The sequence below is a fragment of the Tyto alba genome, unplaced genomic scaffold (genome assembly GCF_018691265.1).
Source record: "Tyto alba isolate M040663 unplaced genomic scaffold, T.alba_DEE_v4.0 Super-Scaffold_1000006, whole genome shotgun sequence".
NCBI classification, from domain to species: domain Eukaryota; kingdom Metazoa; phylum Chordata; class Aves; order Strigiformes; family Tytonidae; genus Tyto; species Tyto alba.
Window position 1 is genome coordinate 9116887 of NW_024881272.1, and position 19942 is coordinate 9136828.

Sequence of the window (19942 nt, forward strand, 5' to 3'; positions counted from 1 at the left end):
ACCTCTCAAGATCAATTAAAAGCATTGTTTTAAAGACTTCAACATACTCTAGAACATTACCTCGTATCCAAAAATATTAACTCCCCAAAAGAAGTGTGACTTCTTTCTAACCCAAATGTAGAACACAAATACTCAAAGTCACAAGGCCGATGACCTCCAGTACATATCTTAATCATATTATCCAGTAATAAAACACCACAGAAGAAAGTTTGCCAAAATAAAAATGGGAATATTTATTATCTCTTCTACTAAAGCAATGCAGATCTTTTGAGATTATACATTGGTCTTTGCAAATGTTTCTACAGCTAAATTCATAGTTTCAATTTTGTAAAAAAATTAGACACATACTTCATAGAAACAAAGACACAAGGTATGTCACTGAACAACTGGATAGTATTGTGATTGTTAGTAGGGATGAGCAAAGAAAGCTCATGCTTATACTTAAAACTCTGGCATCTGTATCATTATCATATATTCAAGTGGGACAAAATGGGTACATTTTCCTTGCACATTTTTAGGTCCACTTCTGAAGTTTTCAGAAATCAGACACACTGTTAAATACTGAATTTGACCAAGAGAACCTAAACATACTTAGCAGTACTACATGCACAAGATGCAGGGGAAGGAAGAAAATTAGACCCGTGCATACAGTACGAGACAAACTGTTACAATTGTCAAACGTGCGCTGGACAAAATTTAAAGTTTATGAAAAGTTTTATTTGTTGTCATGAAAATAGTTTCAGAAGCACATAATAGTATGTATTTTGCAAAGTCATCTTCACTTGGCCTCCTGAACTTTCTTGGCATTCTGTTTTTCTTTTGCCTAGAAAACAAAGGGAGATGATGTTAAGCTCTGATGAGACAAAGATCTTCTATCTGGAGCTTTGAATGACTACTTATTACTTTTTTGCACATTCAATGAAATATGCTGTACAAAGAGACATTTTAAATGTAAATTTAGACCCTTCGGAAGAATCCTACTACTATTTTACTCGGTTCATAAATAAAGCCTGGTAAGAATACATATAGGCTTTAATGTACAATACAAAATAAACTATAAGCTTAAATAACTTCCATAGGGGAAAAAGAGAGGTGGAAAAAAAAGCACTATTTTTAAAACATAATTTAACCTTCAGTTTTCATACCTCCATATTCATTTAATTTAACATAGAAGTAACTCTTCCTAATGAAAACATTTTATGTCACAAGAAAACACTGCACTCGGATATACTTTTTATCATAAATTAAACTCTAAAGCAACCAAGATCTTAGGTTTTTAGACCTTTCAAAAGAGCAAAGTGGAAAAAAAAAAAAAAGCCACAAGGGTTTCTATCAAGATATTTGCGAACAGATTCAATATAACTCGTATCAACTGATAGATGGCTCAAACGGACTGGGAACTAGCATTTTCTTTTTTATCAATTTAGTGAAAAGAGATTAGGCAAGAAGCGGGAACAACTCAGATGCAATATTAGCCATCTTTCTGTCAAAACATTTGCTAATTCTGTGTCAGACTGCTGCTTGTTACCACTTATTATTGAACAGAACTGGATCTAATTCATGGATTTAGAATTAAGATCTGTTATCACCAGTCACTCAGGTCCACTGGAAATTTACTTGTAAGAGAATCTTGATGATGTCATAACTCCTATTAACATGAAACTAGATTAAAACTCCACAAGCCACTCAAAGAACTGAAAGATTAAAAACTGAATCCAAAAGTTACTGTATTATATACTACTGGCCTGCAAACATACTTTCCTAAATAAATTCAGATAATGAATGTACTCTAAATAACATTCAGCTCTTTTTTCATTATAATGAGATCCTTTTTCCATGCGAGTTCAAAATTAGGGATACTGTCTATGGCACACGAGTAGATATGCAAGCCAGTGCTGGTCTTATTACAATTCAAGTATTGGACTAGTCATACAATTTAATAACCTTGCCAAAGTGACAGACACTTTAATAAACAATCCTTAATACAAACTTTAATAGTAAACCAATGTTAATAGCTAGACACCTTAAAAAGGGGAAAACAGTGAGCCAATACAAGTTTAAGAACAGAGAAAATGAAAACAAATGTCGAGCTACCCAAATTACCAGAACCTCTGTGTAAAGGTTGCCATCTAGTGTTAACAACTAGATAAATCAACAAAACTGAGTATTAAGAGTCTAGGTTGGCAAAGGGGATCAATCTTGTCTATACGTGTCTGTGATAGTATACATTTAAATAATCTGCAGTTCAAAGAGGGATATCAAGATAGTACGAGGAACTCTACCACATACTAACTGGAGCTACAAATCACAATTTTAACAGAACTTTTAATTCTCTGTGTAGAAAAGCCCAAATCATGTGCTTCTTATAGCATCTTAGGCCCTGCAATGTGATCATTTAGCTGATATTGAATTGCCTCTTCCTATATCACCATTAGAAAAATTTGTTCAGGTTATCAAAGGAGAGATACAGTTTGCCTTTGCATAATACTGCAAAGTTGGTTGGTCTCACAGTCTTGAATCTTCATTGGAATTGTGCCCCATAAGAACTGCAAGAGACTATCAGGTAAACTAGCAATATATCTGAATGTAGTGGTTTAAATACACCCAGGCCATTTAGGCTTCCAAGATATTTGACTGCTTTTTAATTTTAAGTAAAAGGTATGAAGAATTATAATAACATACTGTTTCTTAGAAGCATGATAGGAAATACTCACTTTTTCTACTAATGGTATTAACTGTTGGTGCTCTGCTAGAGTCTTTAATAATTCCATAATGAAAGGCAGGTAGTTATGTTTTCTTCTAATATTTTCAATCTAAAAATAAATTAAAAGCATTAACAGAATTATTATATGGCTAAACAGAGAATTTTCCCACCCCCGTCATTGTCTACCCCACCCCCCATTAAGAGAGATTTCTTTTTTTAAGTTTCAGCCATCTAAAAATCAAGTCAAAGCAATAAAATTCTAAGCACATGGATAGAAAGCATATGCCAGATGAATTTACTGCTTAATGCACAAATTCTCCTTATGGTCTCTTGTCATACTAGCTGAGAAACCCTCAACGATTAAGTAGGCTATATGGTTCAGCCACTGTTGTAACACGGACAAGTACTCTTGTCCAAACTACTCTTCCCCCCTGCCCCCCCTCAAATTAAATTGCAGTTCAACCAATGTATTTTTCCAGTCCCTTGTGTAGTTGTGGTCTCAGCCTAGGCTGAGGACCTAAACATTTCTGTAATGCAAAAGCAGAACTATTTTTGTTATACTGAAACACTTTACAGCTTCTACAATGGTTCAATCCTTCAGAAAGGTAAGAGATTGTTTGGGGGTTATTCGTCTCAGCTGAAAAAGCACAGACCCCAAGTAGATGCCCTAACATAAAAAAAAAAGTGGACTTTTAAGCAGTTTCCAGAGTATTTCCACATACAATTAGGAACCTAAAGGTTTTTTGATCCCAGTTTCATTTGTTTGCTTACTCTCATGCTCGGTAAAGCACATACTTTGTTTTTGTTTTGAATACTTTTCTGAATTGCATCCTGATGCCATGGAACAGAATGTAGTGACACTGCTTTAGAGACAGGTAACAATAACATTTTACAGCTTAATATATGTACTGTAGAAATAAATTTGAAATTATCATTAGAACTATTGAATTTTTAGTCTGAACCATCTAGAAACTAGTGAAAACATTACATTTATTTTTAGCGAAACCCCACAAAATCTAGTGAAAATATTTCTTTATTCTTCGATATATACAACTTTTATTTTAAAACTTAATTTAATCTAGCCACTTTCAATACCCCACCAAAAATAGGTTGATGGACTAAAAAAAAATAAAATCTGGTTAGCCAGCTTTCCCCCCCCACCCTCAAAACATTTCTTTAAAAGCATTAGGGAATTATCAAAAAAGTTGCAAGTGGTGATCTCAGAGAAACTTGACAATATCTCATTTTCATTAATACCATGTCATTTCAAAGAATAATACGCTTTCAGTGCACACACACGAAGTACTTATTTTGGAAAATGCAGAACATGACAACTGTGACTTCACTGCTTCCCATGGAGGAAAAGAGAGCAGGTAAACTATAATAAAAGAACAATTCAAGTACCTTAGGAGAATTTCTTCACTAAAAGCTGTGCAAGTACCTATATGTCAGATTAGGAGATATATGTGCAAACACTGAATGAACCTAACAAAGTTCACAGAATCTCCTGATTGGCCTTCATCATCATCAACTGATGCATCAAGATTCCTTGTTACGGACCATGAGAGCTGGCAAAGCTTATCTGAACGCACTCTGTAGAAAGACTTACAGCTAACACATAGGCCTTCTAGTAAAAACAAACAAAAATACCATATTTTGTAAGAGACCAACATAATTAGCAACTCCAGCAAAAAAAGAATGATCAGCCTTTTAGTGCACACAGAGCAAATTCTCTGTAGGAGTTCTAGAGGTCACTGCTTCAGAAAATATTTTCAGGTGAGAAAGATATAAACAAGTGGCAAAACAAAGGGAGCTACAGAGACCATTACAAACTGACTTGTAAGCCTTATGCTAAGAGGAAGCAAACTGGTAATTAACCTGTAAATTTAGGAATACAACATGAATTTACATAACATTGTCCTTCTAGTACCCATCCAATTCCTTCAGATTAATTGTAACAGCCTCCCAAAGATATAAAAGTTGGCTTTTTCTTACAACTTCTCCAATAGTTTCATAAGAATAGAAAAGACTACATACCTTATATCTTTTTAGTTTTTGGTTCTCTTCTTCAATTAACATCTGGTATTTTGCAACTTCTGATTGTATAGAACTTAACATATTACTACTTTGATCTGTATCCATAGGCTCCTCCTTCCACAAAACAGAAAAAGTTAAACGGATGACATCACTGCTTTCAAAAAAACCAAACTTCTCATAAAAAAATTAAATCAAGTCTTAAGAGTATTTCTATCACAGAAAGATTCAGTTTTGCTTACAATTACTGGAACATTCAAGGAATTTCCACAGTTATTTATATAAGCAGATTAGCTCAGGTATTAGGAAAATAATAATTCCACTCCCACAGCAAATTAGTCAAGAAGGAGCCACAATGACATGGTCAGCCTGTACCAAGTACACAAATCAGCTCACTCAGAACTAACTAGAGCTGAATCAGCACACTCACACAGCACTGCACTGTACTGGACAGGTATGTCATAATACTTCCCTGCTTTTTTTAGTGATACTTCTTTTGGAGTGAGGAAAGACAGAGGTGAACAATAAAATGAGGACACAGATCTATCATCAGAGAACTACTCCAGTAACTTAAACACTATGGCCTACCTCTGCAAGCTGCTGCTGTAATTCTGCAATCCTCTGCTCATATATCATCTTTCTGTCAGATACAATAGCCATCAAGTTGAACCTTATCTCACCTTCACTGTATCTAAATGAGGAACAGAAAAAAAACAAAATACACACCAGAAAGATCCACTTTCAAAATTAATCATTAACATGACAACTCAAAAACCTCCTCCAGGATTTCATTATAAGGGAATAAATTTTGTGGAAAAAAAATAATTTAAATGGATCTATTAATTTCAGTTGTGCTACAGATCCAATCTTGCCACAAAATAAAGTCAGACCTCAGATGAACACTATCCAGTAACAGTAACTCCTTCCTCTCCCAAGATATTACTATTCCTGTCTGTGGTCACAAAAAATAAATATTGAAACTGCCCAGAAAATAAAACAAACTTGTACAAGGCTGCTGCATGCCATAGTTTTTACTTTCTCATTACTGCTACTAGTTAGAAAATGCTGGGAGTCTTCTTCATACAATGTGAAAAGTACATTCAACAATTAGGCTAGCTGGCCTTTCAGTTTAAATTCTCCAAAGGTGATTTGGTAGTAATGTTTCACTTAGCAAAAAAAAAAAAAAAAGAAGTCTTAAAGACTTTGAGAATTATTTAAAAAAAATGGCATAAAATCAACTATTTAACACATCTGGGGCTGCAGTTTGGCATTAGAACTAAGTAGGAAAACCTCTATTGCGTTTTTCTAGCTTAAATTTCTAAAACAAGCCACATACCTAACTACACCTCGTTCTCTGTAAATACCAGCTGTATGGATATAGTTATTATCTGGTATTTTTAATTCTAAGTGCACACCCAAACTTTATCCATAGTAATGGGATTCTTAGTTTTCACTTGCAAAGACCCACAGCTGTCTAACAAAGTTAATAATCTTGCTCTTCATTTTTCAGAGTACTAGTAGGATCTCTCTTCACTACACAGATACCTACTTTGATCAATCATACAGGAACACAGCGTATTTGAGACTTATCTATCATCACATTTGGTTCATGTTGGGCAATAGGTTCTGAAGTCACAGTGATATGCACATAAAAATGATGCATAAGCGTCATTCCTTAGAAATTCAGTTGAAAGCCTTTAATTGAAGGAAATTAAGAATAAGGAATTTTTAAACATATATAAGGTGCTGTATTTTAAAACCATCATGACCATTTACTTTTGTATACGTTTCTCTATGACAGGCCGTACAGCACTTATCCAGTCATCTTGATTGCATGCACCTAGAAAAAATAAAAAATAAATTAATCTTCTTTGCAAAACTTATTGCAAATTAAAGACTTGTGTAATTCAGATTTATGCAGCAACTTCAGAGTATGTAACAAGTTTTTCCTTGGCAACTGCAGTCTCAAATTACTCAGGTGATTTATGTTTTTTTTAGAAGGTGGAAGACATTTTTAAATAATATTTAGGAAACAGTGGCCAAAGCAATGCACCAAAACTAAATTTTAAGGGCATAAGCATCTAGTGTTTATTTTGTTGATAACAAGAAACGGGGAAAAAAAAAAAGTATGTTATGTAAAAGTTTTATGACAAAATAAATTAAAACTTCATTTTAAGATAAGTGAGAAAATAACTAAAGGTGATTTCATAAATTGATAATGCTGCTTTAATAATTTCAAGTAAATGAAGAGACTCAATTTTGTCACCAAAGAAGTTATGTTACTGGTAGGTCTGCAGACTGTATAGTCTCTCTAGCCAGACTAAAGAGGAGATTTAGCAGCAAGCCATTACTCAGCCTAAAAATAAATACAACTGTCAAGAAAATTGTGGAAACACTATGGAAATGGAGTGTGGAATGTATTTAGATTATATCACACTCAAAAGAAGACATGATAGGCACTGTAGAGCTTTTCAAGACATTGGATGACACACATACAGCAAGTCAAGAAAGATTACAAGATACAAAACAGGAACAAGTCTTACAAAGAATAAAACTTATCCTAGAAGTAGCTACTGTTTTTTAAACCATTGGGAAAATATTTGCTATCTAAGAAGAAAGAGGGCAGTGTGTAAACACCAGCCCTATCATGTACAAAAAGTGTATGGAGTCTGCTGTATACATGCTTCCACAGAAGAAACAAACGTTAACGTAAATGGACTGTTTATAACCAACCTGGAAAACAAACAAAAGCTTTGAAAACATGACATAGGAATTGTCTTGAGTGACAATATCACAAAAAGGAAGATAAGGGGAAAAATAGTAGCAAAAGGAATTACACCCTATAGGTAAGGAAAGACTGAAAGATTACATAGTTTTACCAGGTTTTGTTAGACAGCTCAGACAATAACATATTTCCTCAAGTAAGGAAAGCAAACATCCACAAGCAGGTCATGTAAACTCCTCTCTTGAAACAAAACTATTATGGTCTTAGAAGCCCACTGGATTGCATGGCCTGTTCATTTGATTACTGAGTGAAAGGAGAGATAAACAGAAGTGCGGAGGAAGCAGGAAGAAAATTGCATGTTCAGACCAACAACAATAAAACAATATAAATGACTGCAAAGAAGCACAAGCCTGAACAGCACATTAAGAAAACTTTAAAGCTATGCTTTATTTTAATAAAATAACTTGGTTTGATCCTGTAACATACAACCAATTTGTCACAGTAAGCTTTTGTTAAAGTGAAAAAAGTTCAGGAAAAAAAATATAAACTCTTACCCAAATCAATTGGCCCTTCCCTTAAGCCATCTAGTTCATATAGCCGTCCATTAACAGGAACATAGCTTACAAAGTGAAATGCATCTTCTTCTTTTGCTGAAGACTTAGCATCAAATTCAAACATCTGTTGTCTGCAAAGAAAATCACAAATAAAAGAAAAAAAAAAAATCTGAGATTAAAAAGAACTTGCTCAAATTTTGCCTAGATTTAAAACATATGTTACCTGGCAAAACTGTTGTGAACTTGTCGAATTACTTCTGAGTTGCTTAGTGCCAAACCTTTCATCTGAAAGTAAGTAACAAAATTAAATTGTAAGCCAGCATAGATATAACACTATAACAACTAAAAATACAGAAAATAGTAGGCACTCACCGCAGCATCAAAACTTTGTGAAAATTCTTTAAATTCTGACAAAGTCTCTCCTAGATGGATATCCTGATGAGCACAATTTAATAGCACACTTACTATGGCTTGAGTAGCACAAGCATTGTTAATTACCTAGAAAGAAAGTGTTGAGAATTTGTTCAGTACTGGTGATAAAAATTTAATTAAAGTTGGACAACATTTTTCATAACAAACAGATTCACTTTAGAGCTTCACAGATTCATAACAAACTGATTCACTTTAGAGCTTCACTCAAACAGGCAGCAAATCTAGTCTGAGTAGCTACAGAAAAGCCTTTTCTGTAGGAGACTAATGAAATGAACCCTGGATGGCCGTTGTGTATAATTCATTGATAAACTGGTATCTCACACCTCTGCTTAGAAAGTCTGTCATTCTACTGCCTTACCACCTCCTTAAAGTGATCAATAAAGGACACAGAAGAAATACAGAAACCCTCTGATCTCAGCAGAAAAACAAATAAGGTACTATTCAAAGCAAGCTGCCTAAATTATGTTATTGTATCTATGGTTTTGAAAAACCCTCGGTTCTCCCAAAGAGAATGACCTTCAAATAATCAGAATTCCTACCAGGAGTAGCAGCTCAAAAACCCATTGATTAGGGCAATAAAACACATTGTGGAACCTAGAGTTTTTATAAAAAGGTTGCATTGCACAAAAAAATTTCAAATATCCTAGGGCTAAACCAATAGAATTAAGGTGTTCTAAAATGTACAGATTTTTTTAAAAGATGGTTTGCTGAATAATAAGCCATATAAAACTTCAGATTTTTCACTTGCTTCTTAATTTACAATACACCTATCCTCTTCAACCTAGCCTTTAAGTTACTAGTTTGTGTGACGCTTCCTTAGACTTAAGCATTAAATATTCCATGTTTTAGAAAATACAAACTCTTTCATATAACAGCCATGTCTTTAATGTTGCTTAGTAATACCCAAACTAAAATATAGTATTTAAAGAGAGACTGCAAGTATTATTAAATATAATCTGAGATTTAATTAAAAACACAGTATTCAAATGGTGTAAGGCCACAATACTAAAAAGACTTCATATTGGCTGGTTTTTTTAAGGTGAGCTATAGGAAAAAATAATGTATCTTCAGTCTATAAGAGTATTTGGCAATTGAAAATGCTACTTAAACCTTAGAACTGGGAGAGAAGCTATTGATTTTGTATTAAAAAAAACTAGTTCAGTGCTGTGAATGCGAAACCACTTCCAACAAGAAGAAAAAAAGGAGAAAAACCAAGCAACCTGGTTTATAGGTTAAAGCTAGTCCTTAAAAAAGAAAAACCTACTACATTAATACTATAAGCTGCATGATGTATTCATTTGTTATTGGTACTGTCAATTCAGATTACGTCTGTATAGTACATATGATAAAGAAATAATAAAGCACTTAATGTAAGCAAAATACAGCCTGGTTGGCTTAAATGGTAATTGAGGGAGTCAACTATACATGCAGAACAGATTACAGCAACTGAAACTCAAACAAACTGCAGGTACACAAGCTAAAAGCTAGAGTTCACACAACTACAAAATAAAGGACATAGAAGGAAAATCCATCAAGGGCAATAAAATAATGAACAGCAGCAGAAATATTAAAACCCACAGACTCCTAGAACGACATAATTCAAGAGAATACCATAACACAGAAAAAGGAACCTGAGATATGACTAGAGAATGCTGTCAGAGACAGCTGTAAAAGTAGTACTAGGATGAAAGCAGGAAGATCCTAAGTGGATTAGAGTGGGCTAACCTGAAGCAGTGGATACAAACATTGTAATTAAGCTGATAGGGAAAGCAGAAAGAAGGTATAGACACACCTGTGGTGAAGAACTATTAGAGCCATGCTATTACAATGAAGGGAGGGTCACTACAGCAAACTGCACTTGTTAAATGATAACTATTATAGGACATTATAGGGAGAGACAGCACTACGTGGTAACTATTTTTACTCAAAAATCAAGATGGAACAATCAGTTGCTCTGGCAGACTGCAAACCCAGTAATGGCTTCAAAAAAGGGAAGGGAAATGAAGATAGATTTTGTGCCCAGAGGCAAGATCAACACAGCAACTGTGTTGGACCAGCTGGATACAGGAACTTTAAACAACAGCAAAAATAGAAGGAAAAATCAAACTCAGCAGGGAATTTGTGGTCTCATTACATATGTGCCTTTCAGCATAAATATATTTTTGTATTCCAACTACAGTATGAGGGGAGTCTGTTTAAGTATATAAGGACCAAGCTAAACAATGTTGTTTTACTGCTAGAAAAAAAATAAGCAACAGATGCAGATCTTCGACCAGTGGCCCCCAGTTGCTGAAATGGATGTATGTTATAGAACTACAAATACCATTCAGAAAGCGAGAGGCAGGAAGTAAGGAAAAGGCAGCAAGAATAAACCTGTAGCAGAGGAGCAGAAGCAAGTATAGGTGATATGCTTAAAAAGACAGTGCGTTCCCGGATTTAGATGACATGAAAGAACTACCAGGACAGAAGGAGGGGGTAACCTAGCTAGTGGTAGCTAGTTCATGGGTAGGGTGAAGAGCACAGAGCGAGGAGGAGGTGATTGCAGTACCAAACATAGACGAGTGCAAGGTCTATTTGTCACACAGGCACAGCATCCTCTCAATGCACACAGCCAGTCCAGCACTGCTATACACACAAGCTAGTAAGTCCTTCAAGAGCGAAACTGGTCAGGACACCCATCCACCCTAATTTCCAATATATCTCTTACTTAAGGTGTTTCAGTGTTGGCAGAAAACATTTTCTGCTTTTAGATAGCATGACAATATATGCAGGTTGTCCTAGAAAGATTTTTATTTTTACCTGAGGAAACTCAAGAGAATTTTCTGCATTTGTCCAGAAACCCCAACATCTATCCAGAAAGTCCTGGTGAGATATGTGATTTATCAATATTCAGGACTCCAACTTCAAGCAGATACCCATATTTGAAAGATTTTGCTAGCAAAGCTGCAAAGTGTATTTAATAATATTTGAAATAAAAATATATATATACACATGCACATTAGCGAGATTATCTCAAAAAAACTGAGAAGACTGCCATATCACCAAGTGAAGCATAGCTTAAAACAAAGGAACCACTTCAATAAGCTACTCTGGCACACTCTTCAATTAAGGTGTGTAAGCTCATAAGCACGCACCCTTCCTTAAGAATTCAAGTTGAGTTTCTGGATCAACATAAGGCCTGCAGCACATTAAGTTTTTGACTAACATGCTCCATCTGATGGATTATGTATTTTGTTTTTTTAAAAAGCTGTGGACAGCCCTGTGCTGCAATTGGTAGTATAACCAGCAAATCCGTGGGGTTCACTTACTGTGCATCCCAATGCTACAAAACAGTTGGCTTTATAAAGCTCAGTGTGAAAAAAATCAGCACTGGGACAAAGCTCCGAAACTTATTATTGTTTAGAAACCCCATCTGATTTTATTTATTTGTTTTTATTCCTTTGGATAAAAAGCTACGATCTTCCTATAGTTACATTAATTTACTGAAAATCTCTTTCTGACTTTTATTAGAAGTGTTGGGAGTTCATTTTTCTTCTTATAAGGTTATCTGTTATCCCAAGTTTAGCTTTAACACAGATAACTGGTCTATCTTAAGATTACCAAACCTGAAAATGTCAAAAATTTTGAGTTGGAAGTCAACTGAAGCATTGGAGATGTTAAAAAAACATACATAATGCTTCCATTAGTGGCATAAAGATAAGACCTATGTTTTGCTATTAACAGCACCATTTAGAAGACCCTCCTTCTGAAGGTATATAGATTTTATTCCCAATTAATAAAGTTAATGTTTTATTATCACAATTGTAATGTTCTATCATCACAATGCAGCATAAAATAAATACATGGCACAAAACAAAGGCATGATACCAATGCTTCAGTAATTAAACTCTGAAGAGATTATCAAAATAAAAAATTTTAGTACGTAACTCTGCAACAACAGCATTATTTTTTGTCAGGAGACACTTCCACTTCTGCAGTGATCAGCACAGAATACAGCTATTCAAAACAGTGCTTAAGATAGCCAAATACATTGAGTGGTACAATCATGTAGCCACTTTGTATAAAAATAACAGCAAGGGCCTACTTAAGCAAGACAGAAATCAGGAAATTCAGAGTTAAGGCTGAAATTGTATCCTTAACTCACCTCATTGTGCCTAGGTATCCTAGCTCAAAGGGTATGTAAGATCATCCAGAGTTCTGTGGCCTCAAATAGAGGACCAAATCATACCTAGGCATAACAGGGAGGCCAAATTTAACATGAGTGCACATAAAAGTGACCATTTAAAAAAAAAAAAAATCCTTTAATATGCATGCATATTAGACACACTTTAAAATTCAACCCCCCCCAACATACTCAGGATTAAACTTTGAATAAGAGCTGTCATTTTGAACTCAACTACAACATTGCTACGAAAGTGGTTATGAGTAGAATGTGAGCATGCATAAGATTCTTATCAAACTTGTTTCCTAATGCAATTTTAAAGACATTTTGCTAGACACAGCTTGAGAGCTGTAGCCTTTTACATCTAACTAAACTTTCCCCCCCCAAAGAAACAATTTTTAAGATGGAACATTTAATTAAAATTGAACAGAAATGGAGCCATACTGTAACAGCATCACTTATTTCCCACACTAAACTGTTGTTACATATTAACAGTTAGTCTTGCTCACACAGGATTCAGAATTAAACTTTAAAACTTCCCTATAGTGAAACGGATTGTACTGGATCTCTTTAGATGGTAATATTTAAAAGAATAAAATGTATGGGAAAGGAAAGAGAGACAAACACTTGTTGAGATTTTTAGGGCTCCAGCGTCATATCAGTTTTGAAGATACAGAGCAAGAGACCAATAATCTTAAACGTCATAAAAATTTTTCTAACCCAGAAAACAAATCTATTTGTTCTGGGGTTCCGACCTACAAATGAACATACAGTTATTTTACTCATCCCTTTTGTAATTAAGAAAATAAAAAGTCTTGACATCTGAAAAAGATTCTTGAAAGATAACAAACCCCATTCTCAAAGCCACAACAGAATTGGACTTAAACTGTGCATAAATAAAAAAGGCACATAAGCCCAGCTGCATGATAGCTGGGAGGAGCTGCTATTTTACAATAGAAATATTTAATATTAATGCTTGTCTTCTCTTGTGCTCTTGGGTGACTTGGAAGGATTCAGACTGCAGTTTCAAGAAATGCAATAACCTCAGCACTACAATAAAGGAACTCCTGTTCTCTCTCACTTACCTTTTACCAGCTTTGGCCTGTACAGACTCACTGAACAAATATCTCTCGTCATGTGGCAGGAGACCAGCCCAGAGATAATGCACAGAGAATCTACAGAAAACTGCTGGCTGATGAGCTACACTGGCTCATGGAAGTTCAATGAGAAGCTAAGCCATTGGAGGAGAGGAACAGAACCATGAAGTCAAAAGGAGACCGGTTGGGAGGACCGAGACATTCTGCTCTCATCACCACCAAGTCATCAGATCAGCCATTTGCTTGAGCAAATGCTATCAGTCCTCAAAACATAGCTTGTCAAGTTGGATCTTTAAGGCTAACTTCCTCCAAAGTGAAAGCCACCAGAGCTAAATTGGTGTTACAAATCCTCTCAAAATACCACAACCAGTTTCTTTCATTTATCTGTTGACCTTTAACTTTAATTTCTTTGTGGCTATTTCACTAGTTCCTCAGTCAAAATACCTCAGTCCAGGCAAAACTGAACTGACATAAACCAAGCATATATGTGTCTACAAGACACGTTTGGATTTTGCTAAGCCACAGCACTTGAGTAACAGACAATACTAAAACATTAAAAAGATATTCTAATTTTAAACTATTTGCAGGTTACTTCTGAAACATATATCCCACACCATCAAGTGGCGTAACTAGGTACTACTATTTGAAAAGAGTGAATACTTCTGGAAATTGCTTTCCATGCTGAAATGAATTAAATCTTAGAGTGACTCCAGTACATCCTCCTTAAAGGCAGCAGGTGAAGGAGGAGGAAGATGAAAAAGTTCCTACACATCCACAGAGGTTTCAGGCTTAAGAAAACAATAAAATATGAATGCTTCAAAACAAGCTACAAAATAAAGACTTTTCATCAGTAGCCTTTAATTTTCTGTTTTCGTTACCAAGTCTAACACTATCCAAATTTTCTGATGTATATTCTGCAATCTCAACATAAAGCTCAATGAAGCTCCACTTGGTTTTTAAACAGTGTCATGCTTCAAAAAGGGAAATGGAGAATACAGAGAAGAAAAGGCAAAAGTAGAGCAAGCAGACAAATGCTTTGAAACTTTTCAGAATCCACAAGAACAATTCTGTGAAAACCTCATCTACTTGAAACAAGAAAGATGAAATCCTTTGAATGAGGGTAAACCTGCCTCCATCTTATAAAAACATCTTATCAGTAATTTACTCCTGCCACGTAACTACCCTCTGAGAGTTATATCAGGGCTTTTCCCTGAAATTCTTTGCATGGAGCCTATTCTGTAGCCACAGCCTACTGATCACTAACAGTGTGTTTGATCAGGCAGAAATCACAACCTAAACCAGTGTCTATCGACCTAGGAAGACATTTGATAAAAACTACTGTTGATCATTGTATCACAAGAACGGTGGGTGCTGCTTGGCAGGGCTTAAGAGCTGCAGCAGATGAAGAATTAATAAAACAGTATCAAAAAAGACCAAGGAATAAAGTCATCCACAACAGTATGGAACAACAAGGTGATTGTAAAAGAAACAAACTGAATATGATTATCTGCACAAAGAAGCACACGTACAAAGTAGCCATGAGAGCTACAGATACACCTAATGTTTCCATTATTTTCCCTATTTCTACACTTTTAGCTGAAAGTGTGTGGAGACTTCTTTATGTCCTGAAATTTACATAGAAAACACTTCTGCATTTGGGGGGAAAAAAAAAAAAAAAAACAACAAACCACCAACAAAAACAACACACAAAAAACACAACAAAACCAAACCATAAAACAAACAAACAAAAAACCAAATTAACAAGCAGTCTGTGTGTCGGTATCCATAGGAAGCCTAATAATTTGCCCATTGTTATAAATGCTTTGTAATTAACACATGCAGGGTTACACTTCTTTTCTGCACTGTTACATTTATCATTGTTTGAGAAGCAGGTCTTGGAAAAGAGCTTAAAACATTTATTAAACACTTCTACTTCCATTCTGTTTACTTTCTCTTGCATTTCTTGCTTGCAAACAATACTCCCAGCAGCCTGTCAAAGCTAACACAAGCTTTCAGTACTACCTGATATTTAATAAAACACAATTGATTACATTAGTAAAACCAATTTTTCCTATAATTTCTAATTTAAACTCATGTTTCTGATTTAAGTACTTGAAACTTCCATGCCAAAATGGTCTGCAAACTCTTAAAGGGAAGTATTATCCTAAAGTTATACTGCCCTGGCTGCAGAGCATTTGAGACACTCAAGAAACAAAAACTGGACCAAAATTAACATTTCTTCCTATAATTTGTTGAAAGTGGTTTCAAAAAAATAATTGCTCATTCCACTGAAGCATTTAACAAGTAATTATTTATTGAACAGAAGACTGAGTTACTTTTATAGGAGAGGGCTGACAAATAACTAAGAGCTTTACTCTTCCATACCTGGTGATGTTTTTGTCTGACTTGACAGATCAATCTGATTGGCTTTGTTAATCATCTTTTAATACACGGTTCTTACTCACACATAATTTGTTAAAATTATTTCAACTTGTAAAACATTAATTTTTGTGTACAAAAAGATAGCTTCTCATAACAAGAAATAGATATGTCATGAAACATAGATTAAGAAAAATACTGAACTTGTTGTACCTGTTTAGCAAAAAATATTGTATCCAGTCTGGAATCCTGAACAACAGAACCTGCTGGTTCCTCCCCAGGCTGCCACTTGAAGAGGAAAATCAGCCCGTGTACTGGCCTAAAAAATAAAATTGATAGGGGGAAAAAAAAAAAAAAAAAAAAAAAAATCACATTTACAGATGAAAAATATCAAAGCCAGAAATCTCTACTATAGTTTCACTGTATGCTGGTACAGTAATTATGTTAATTCTGTCTTTCTAAACAAAGGGAAGTTGCACTAAAATTTTCAGATGTGGCTTTTTAATCAGACAGAACATACCTCAGGTTTCTTTCCATACATGCTAAACAATCCCAATCTGAATTAGCATGCAGTCAGTAATTTTCCTAATTCAGGACCAGTTTTCCTGGTTCATGTAACTATTACAGTTGTACAACACTCATGTGAATTTGTCAGTCATAAATCGGTATCAAAACATTTGTCAATCATATACAAGAGCTAGAACTAAAGTTTTAGTAATCTTTTAAGGCACAAATAAAATATACAAAGAGAAGCCCTTGTGAAACTTCATGACGTTAACTCTCAGATAACAGAAATCCATTTTTCTTTTCTACTAAAACTGTGTTTCGCTTTTGAGACTGCATGTCTTGCATAGTAAATAGTTTTTTCTTCATGTCACACTGTATTTAGTATTCCTGTAACCCAAAAATTTATTAAAGGAAACAAGCCTTACAAAATCTACAGCTACGTTAATACGAAAACTTATTCATCATATTGAAGAGGTAAGACATATGGAGAAACCTGAATTTAAGGTCACTGCCAGAAAGATGCCATAAAAGGTTTATCTACAGAAGGTAAACACAGTACCGTAATACTGCATAACAAACTCTTCCTAAGCTCTGACCAGAAAAGTCAGAGATGTCTTTTTAAACAATGGGTCCACTGGGGGAACTTGAAAAATGCTACATGTTATTATATACTTTAATTTTTAGTGTTCAAGTTGAAATACTACACCTGTGCGTGGGAAGGAAGCTGGTCATCACTCAAGACTAGAAAGATATACATCTGACACTTCAAGCAAGCAAAGCTGTTACTTTATGAACAAAATAGGTAACGTTCTGATGAAGTATCATATGAATTACATAGTGCAAACAGTAAATAAACCACTTCTCAAGTAACATTTCTACCATTTAGGTGTCACTTGTCAAATATCTTCACTCAGACAAAAATTCTAAAATTGTATCTTCTGTATTAACCCCTACATCTTCTGAAGGATTAATTATACAAGCATAGTATATCCACACAGGAATAGAGTAAAGTCTAGGATAGATGACATTTTCCTCTTAAAATTTTGTATGTGAGCACAGATAACAGCAGATCATGAGCAAAATGGTAAAAGAATCAATATTGCCTAATGAGGGCAGAACTGTTCCCTATGATATCAGTCATTGTCAAGACCATTTGCCTTCACATACATATGGAAGTGGTTCTGCAGGAAAAACAAGTTACAAAAGTATGTAAGTACAGTACATTAACTTATTCAAGGCAACAGATGCAGTATCAGGTATGTGAGAAAGAAGGGAGATAAAACAAGGAACAGAAGTTTGTCAAAGTATTCGTCAAAGGATGTAATATAAACCAATGACAAAATAATTAAAAATCAATTTTCACACTCTAGCTGCTATTAGCATCTCTTTCCAAAACCAGAAAAGCGGGATTAAGTATGAAGGTGTTAATAGAAAGTAGTTTAATTGCTAGATATTCGATGAAATCCAAATACTAATCAGCTTCTGCAGAAACTGAAGGGGAAAAAAAAAAAGCAAACAAAATAATGCCACCAAAAAAACACCTGAGTTTAGTTCATATTCTTTCAGCGACTTCAGACAAATGTGACTAGAACCCATGTAGATTAGAAAAGTGCCTTACTTCAATTTTTCAAAGTTCTCCGGTTCCAAACTCCATATCTCTTCAACTTGTGCTCCTCTACAGCCTGAAACAAGAAGAGATACAGGCTTCTTCAACTATCCCATTTAAAAGGGATGCAGTCAGTAAAGACAAACACATGAAAGAACTATGGTAACATTATGACTTGTACGTCCAAATTATGGAAAAGTCTATTTACAGGCTTTAATACCTATTCATTTAAAAAACCCAAACAAGACAGGTCAAGAGACATTATTTCAGGAATCTCTCCTGTACGGTGATGTTATCTTTATAACACAGCTGCATTTAAAAAATAAGCAGATAAGATAAACGTATCTTGGGTCACCTTATGCCCTTTGCTCAACTGAAAATGCTACTGTTTTAAAAGTCATTGTCAGCTAGTCCACATAGGAGCTTAAAATATCTCCAGAGAAAGACCCGTAGTAGCAGGCTGAAAATACTGTAAATGAGACACTCCGCAAGATGCTTGCTTAAGAGAAAGCCCCAAAAGTTCAAATACTTAGTATATGGAATATTAATCTATTAACTAAATAGGAACACAAACAGAGAAGCAAGCCTGGATTTCACTTATGAGGAAACAACATGACAACATACATCAATATAACCTAGCATAAAGTAATTTTGCTTCTTTAGCCAAAACCCTGCGTAGACTTCTATGTCGCTATAACCGTAGAGCCGCAGTATTGCCAACAATATTAAAAGCGGTTCAACATAAAACTTAGCACTCGGCGAGCCAAAGCAGCCCCTCGCAGGCTACGCAGCCCCCTGCCAAGCACCCAGCCCGGCTCGGCCGCAGCCCCTGCCCGTACGGCCCCTTCCCCGGGAAGCTCCGCAGCCGCGGCAGCCAGCAAACGCCCCCACCGCGCCCCCGGCAGACCCGGGCCTCCCGCCCCGCGCCGCGGCTGCTCCCGAGCTCTCCGGCAGACGCGGACAGACGCCCGGGGCGGCCGGCCGGGCCCCGCCGCTCCCGGTCGCCGGGCAGGGGCTGCGCGGCTGCCCCCGGCCGATGGCGGACCGCTGCCCGCGGGGAACGGGCGGCGCGGGCCGCCGGGGGAAGCTCCGGGCGCTGCGAGCGCGGCCCGGGCCCGGGCGAGCCGCGTTGGCGCCGTCCCGCACTCGCGCGGGGAGAGCTGCGGCTACCGGCGGGGCCGCGGCCTCAGAGAACACACACCCCCCCCCCCCCCCCGCCTGCCCTGCGGCGCCGCTCCCGCTTCTCCCTGACCGAAGCCCTTGATGAGCTCCGTGAAGACGCCCGGGTCGCTCTCCATGAGGCACCACTCGCCGGCGCTGCTGCCCCCCGACATGGCGGCGGCCGGGCCGCTCCCTCAGGCTGGGCGCCGCCGCCGGCCGGCTGAGAGGCGAGGCCGAGGCCGAGGCCGAGGCGCGCCGCTCCCTTCCCGGCAGGCCCCGCGCCCCGCGCCGCGCCTGTCATCGCTGCGGTGAGGCGGGGCGGGGGCAGGAAGCGGCGGCGTGGACTGGATCCGGGGCAGACACCGGCACCGCCGCGGAGGGGCCGCCCGCGGCTGCGCGCCCGTGGCGGCAGGCGGAAAAAGAGAAAAAAGAAAAAACACACACACACACAAAAAAAAAAACCCAAACAAAAAAAACCAACCAAAAGAAAGCAAACCCCGCGCCGCGGCTGAAAAGCGGTTGCGGCTCCACTGCGGGGCTCCATCCGGGCACTGGGGGTGCGGCCGCGGGGGGCGGTGGGC

General features: G+C 36.9%; 1 protein-coding gene across 3 annotated transcripts; it reads right to left on the minus strand.

Annotated features, from left to right (window-relative positions):
• Positions 1–208: 208 nt before the first annotated feature.
• Positions 209–19942, minus strand: UCHL5 (ubiquitin C-terminal hydrolase L5). Of its 3 annotated transcripts, none has more exons than XM_042803460.1 (11): positions 19843–19942; positions 18213–18276; positions 16301–16406; positions 8390–8515; positions 8241–8302; positions 8018–8148; positions 6515–6578; positions 5327–5429; positions 4742–4855; positions 2715–2813; positions 209–823 (listed from the first exon to the last, which is right to left on the minus strand). In XM_042803460.1, the coding sequence occupies exons 5-11, from the start codon at positions 8300–8302 to the stop codon at positions 779–781; spliced, it is 618 nt and encodes a 205-aa protein (XP_042659394.1). In that variant the 5' UTR covers positions 8390–8515; positions 16301–16406; positions 18213–18276; positions 19843–19942; the 3' UTR covers positions 209–778. The 3 variants fall into 3 exon arrangements, with proteins under 3 accessions (XP_042659394.1, XP_042659389.1, XP_032854564.1); XM_042803455.1 differs by lacking the exon at positions 19843–19942 and adding an exon at positions 19453–19667; XM_032998673.1 differs by lacking the exons at positions 18213–18276; positions 19843–19942 and adding an exon at positions 12594–12677 and having other exon boundaries at positions 16301–16399.

Excerpts from the sequence above, each read along its gene's own strand:
- UCHL5 (XM_042803455.1), bottom strand. The coding sequence starts at position 19,534 with ATGTCGGGGGGCAGCAGCGCCGGCGAGTGGTGCCTCATGGAGAGCGAC. Across the intron at positions 8,516-16,300 it reads CAATATTTTTTGCTAAACAG|GTAATTAACAATGCTTGTGC; the intron begins GTACAACAAGTT and ends CTTTCTTTCTAG. Across the intron at positions 8,149-8,240 it reads GTTCACAACAGTTTTGCCAG|ACAACAGATGTTTGAATTTG; the intron begins GTAACATATGTT and ends TTTTCTTTGCAG.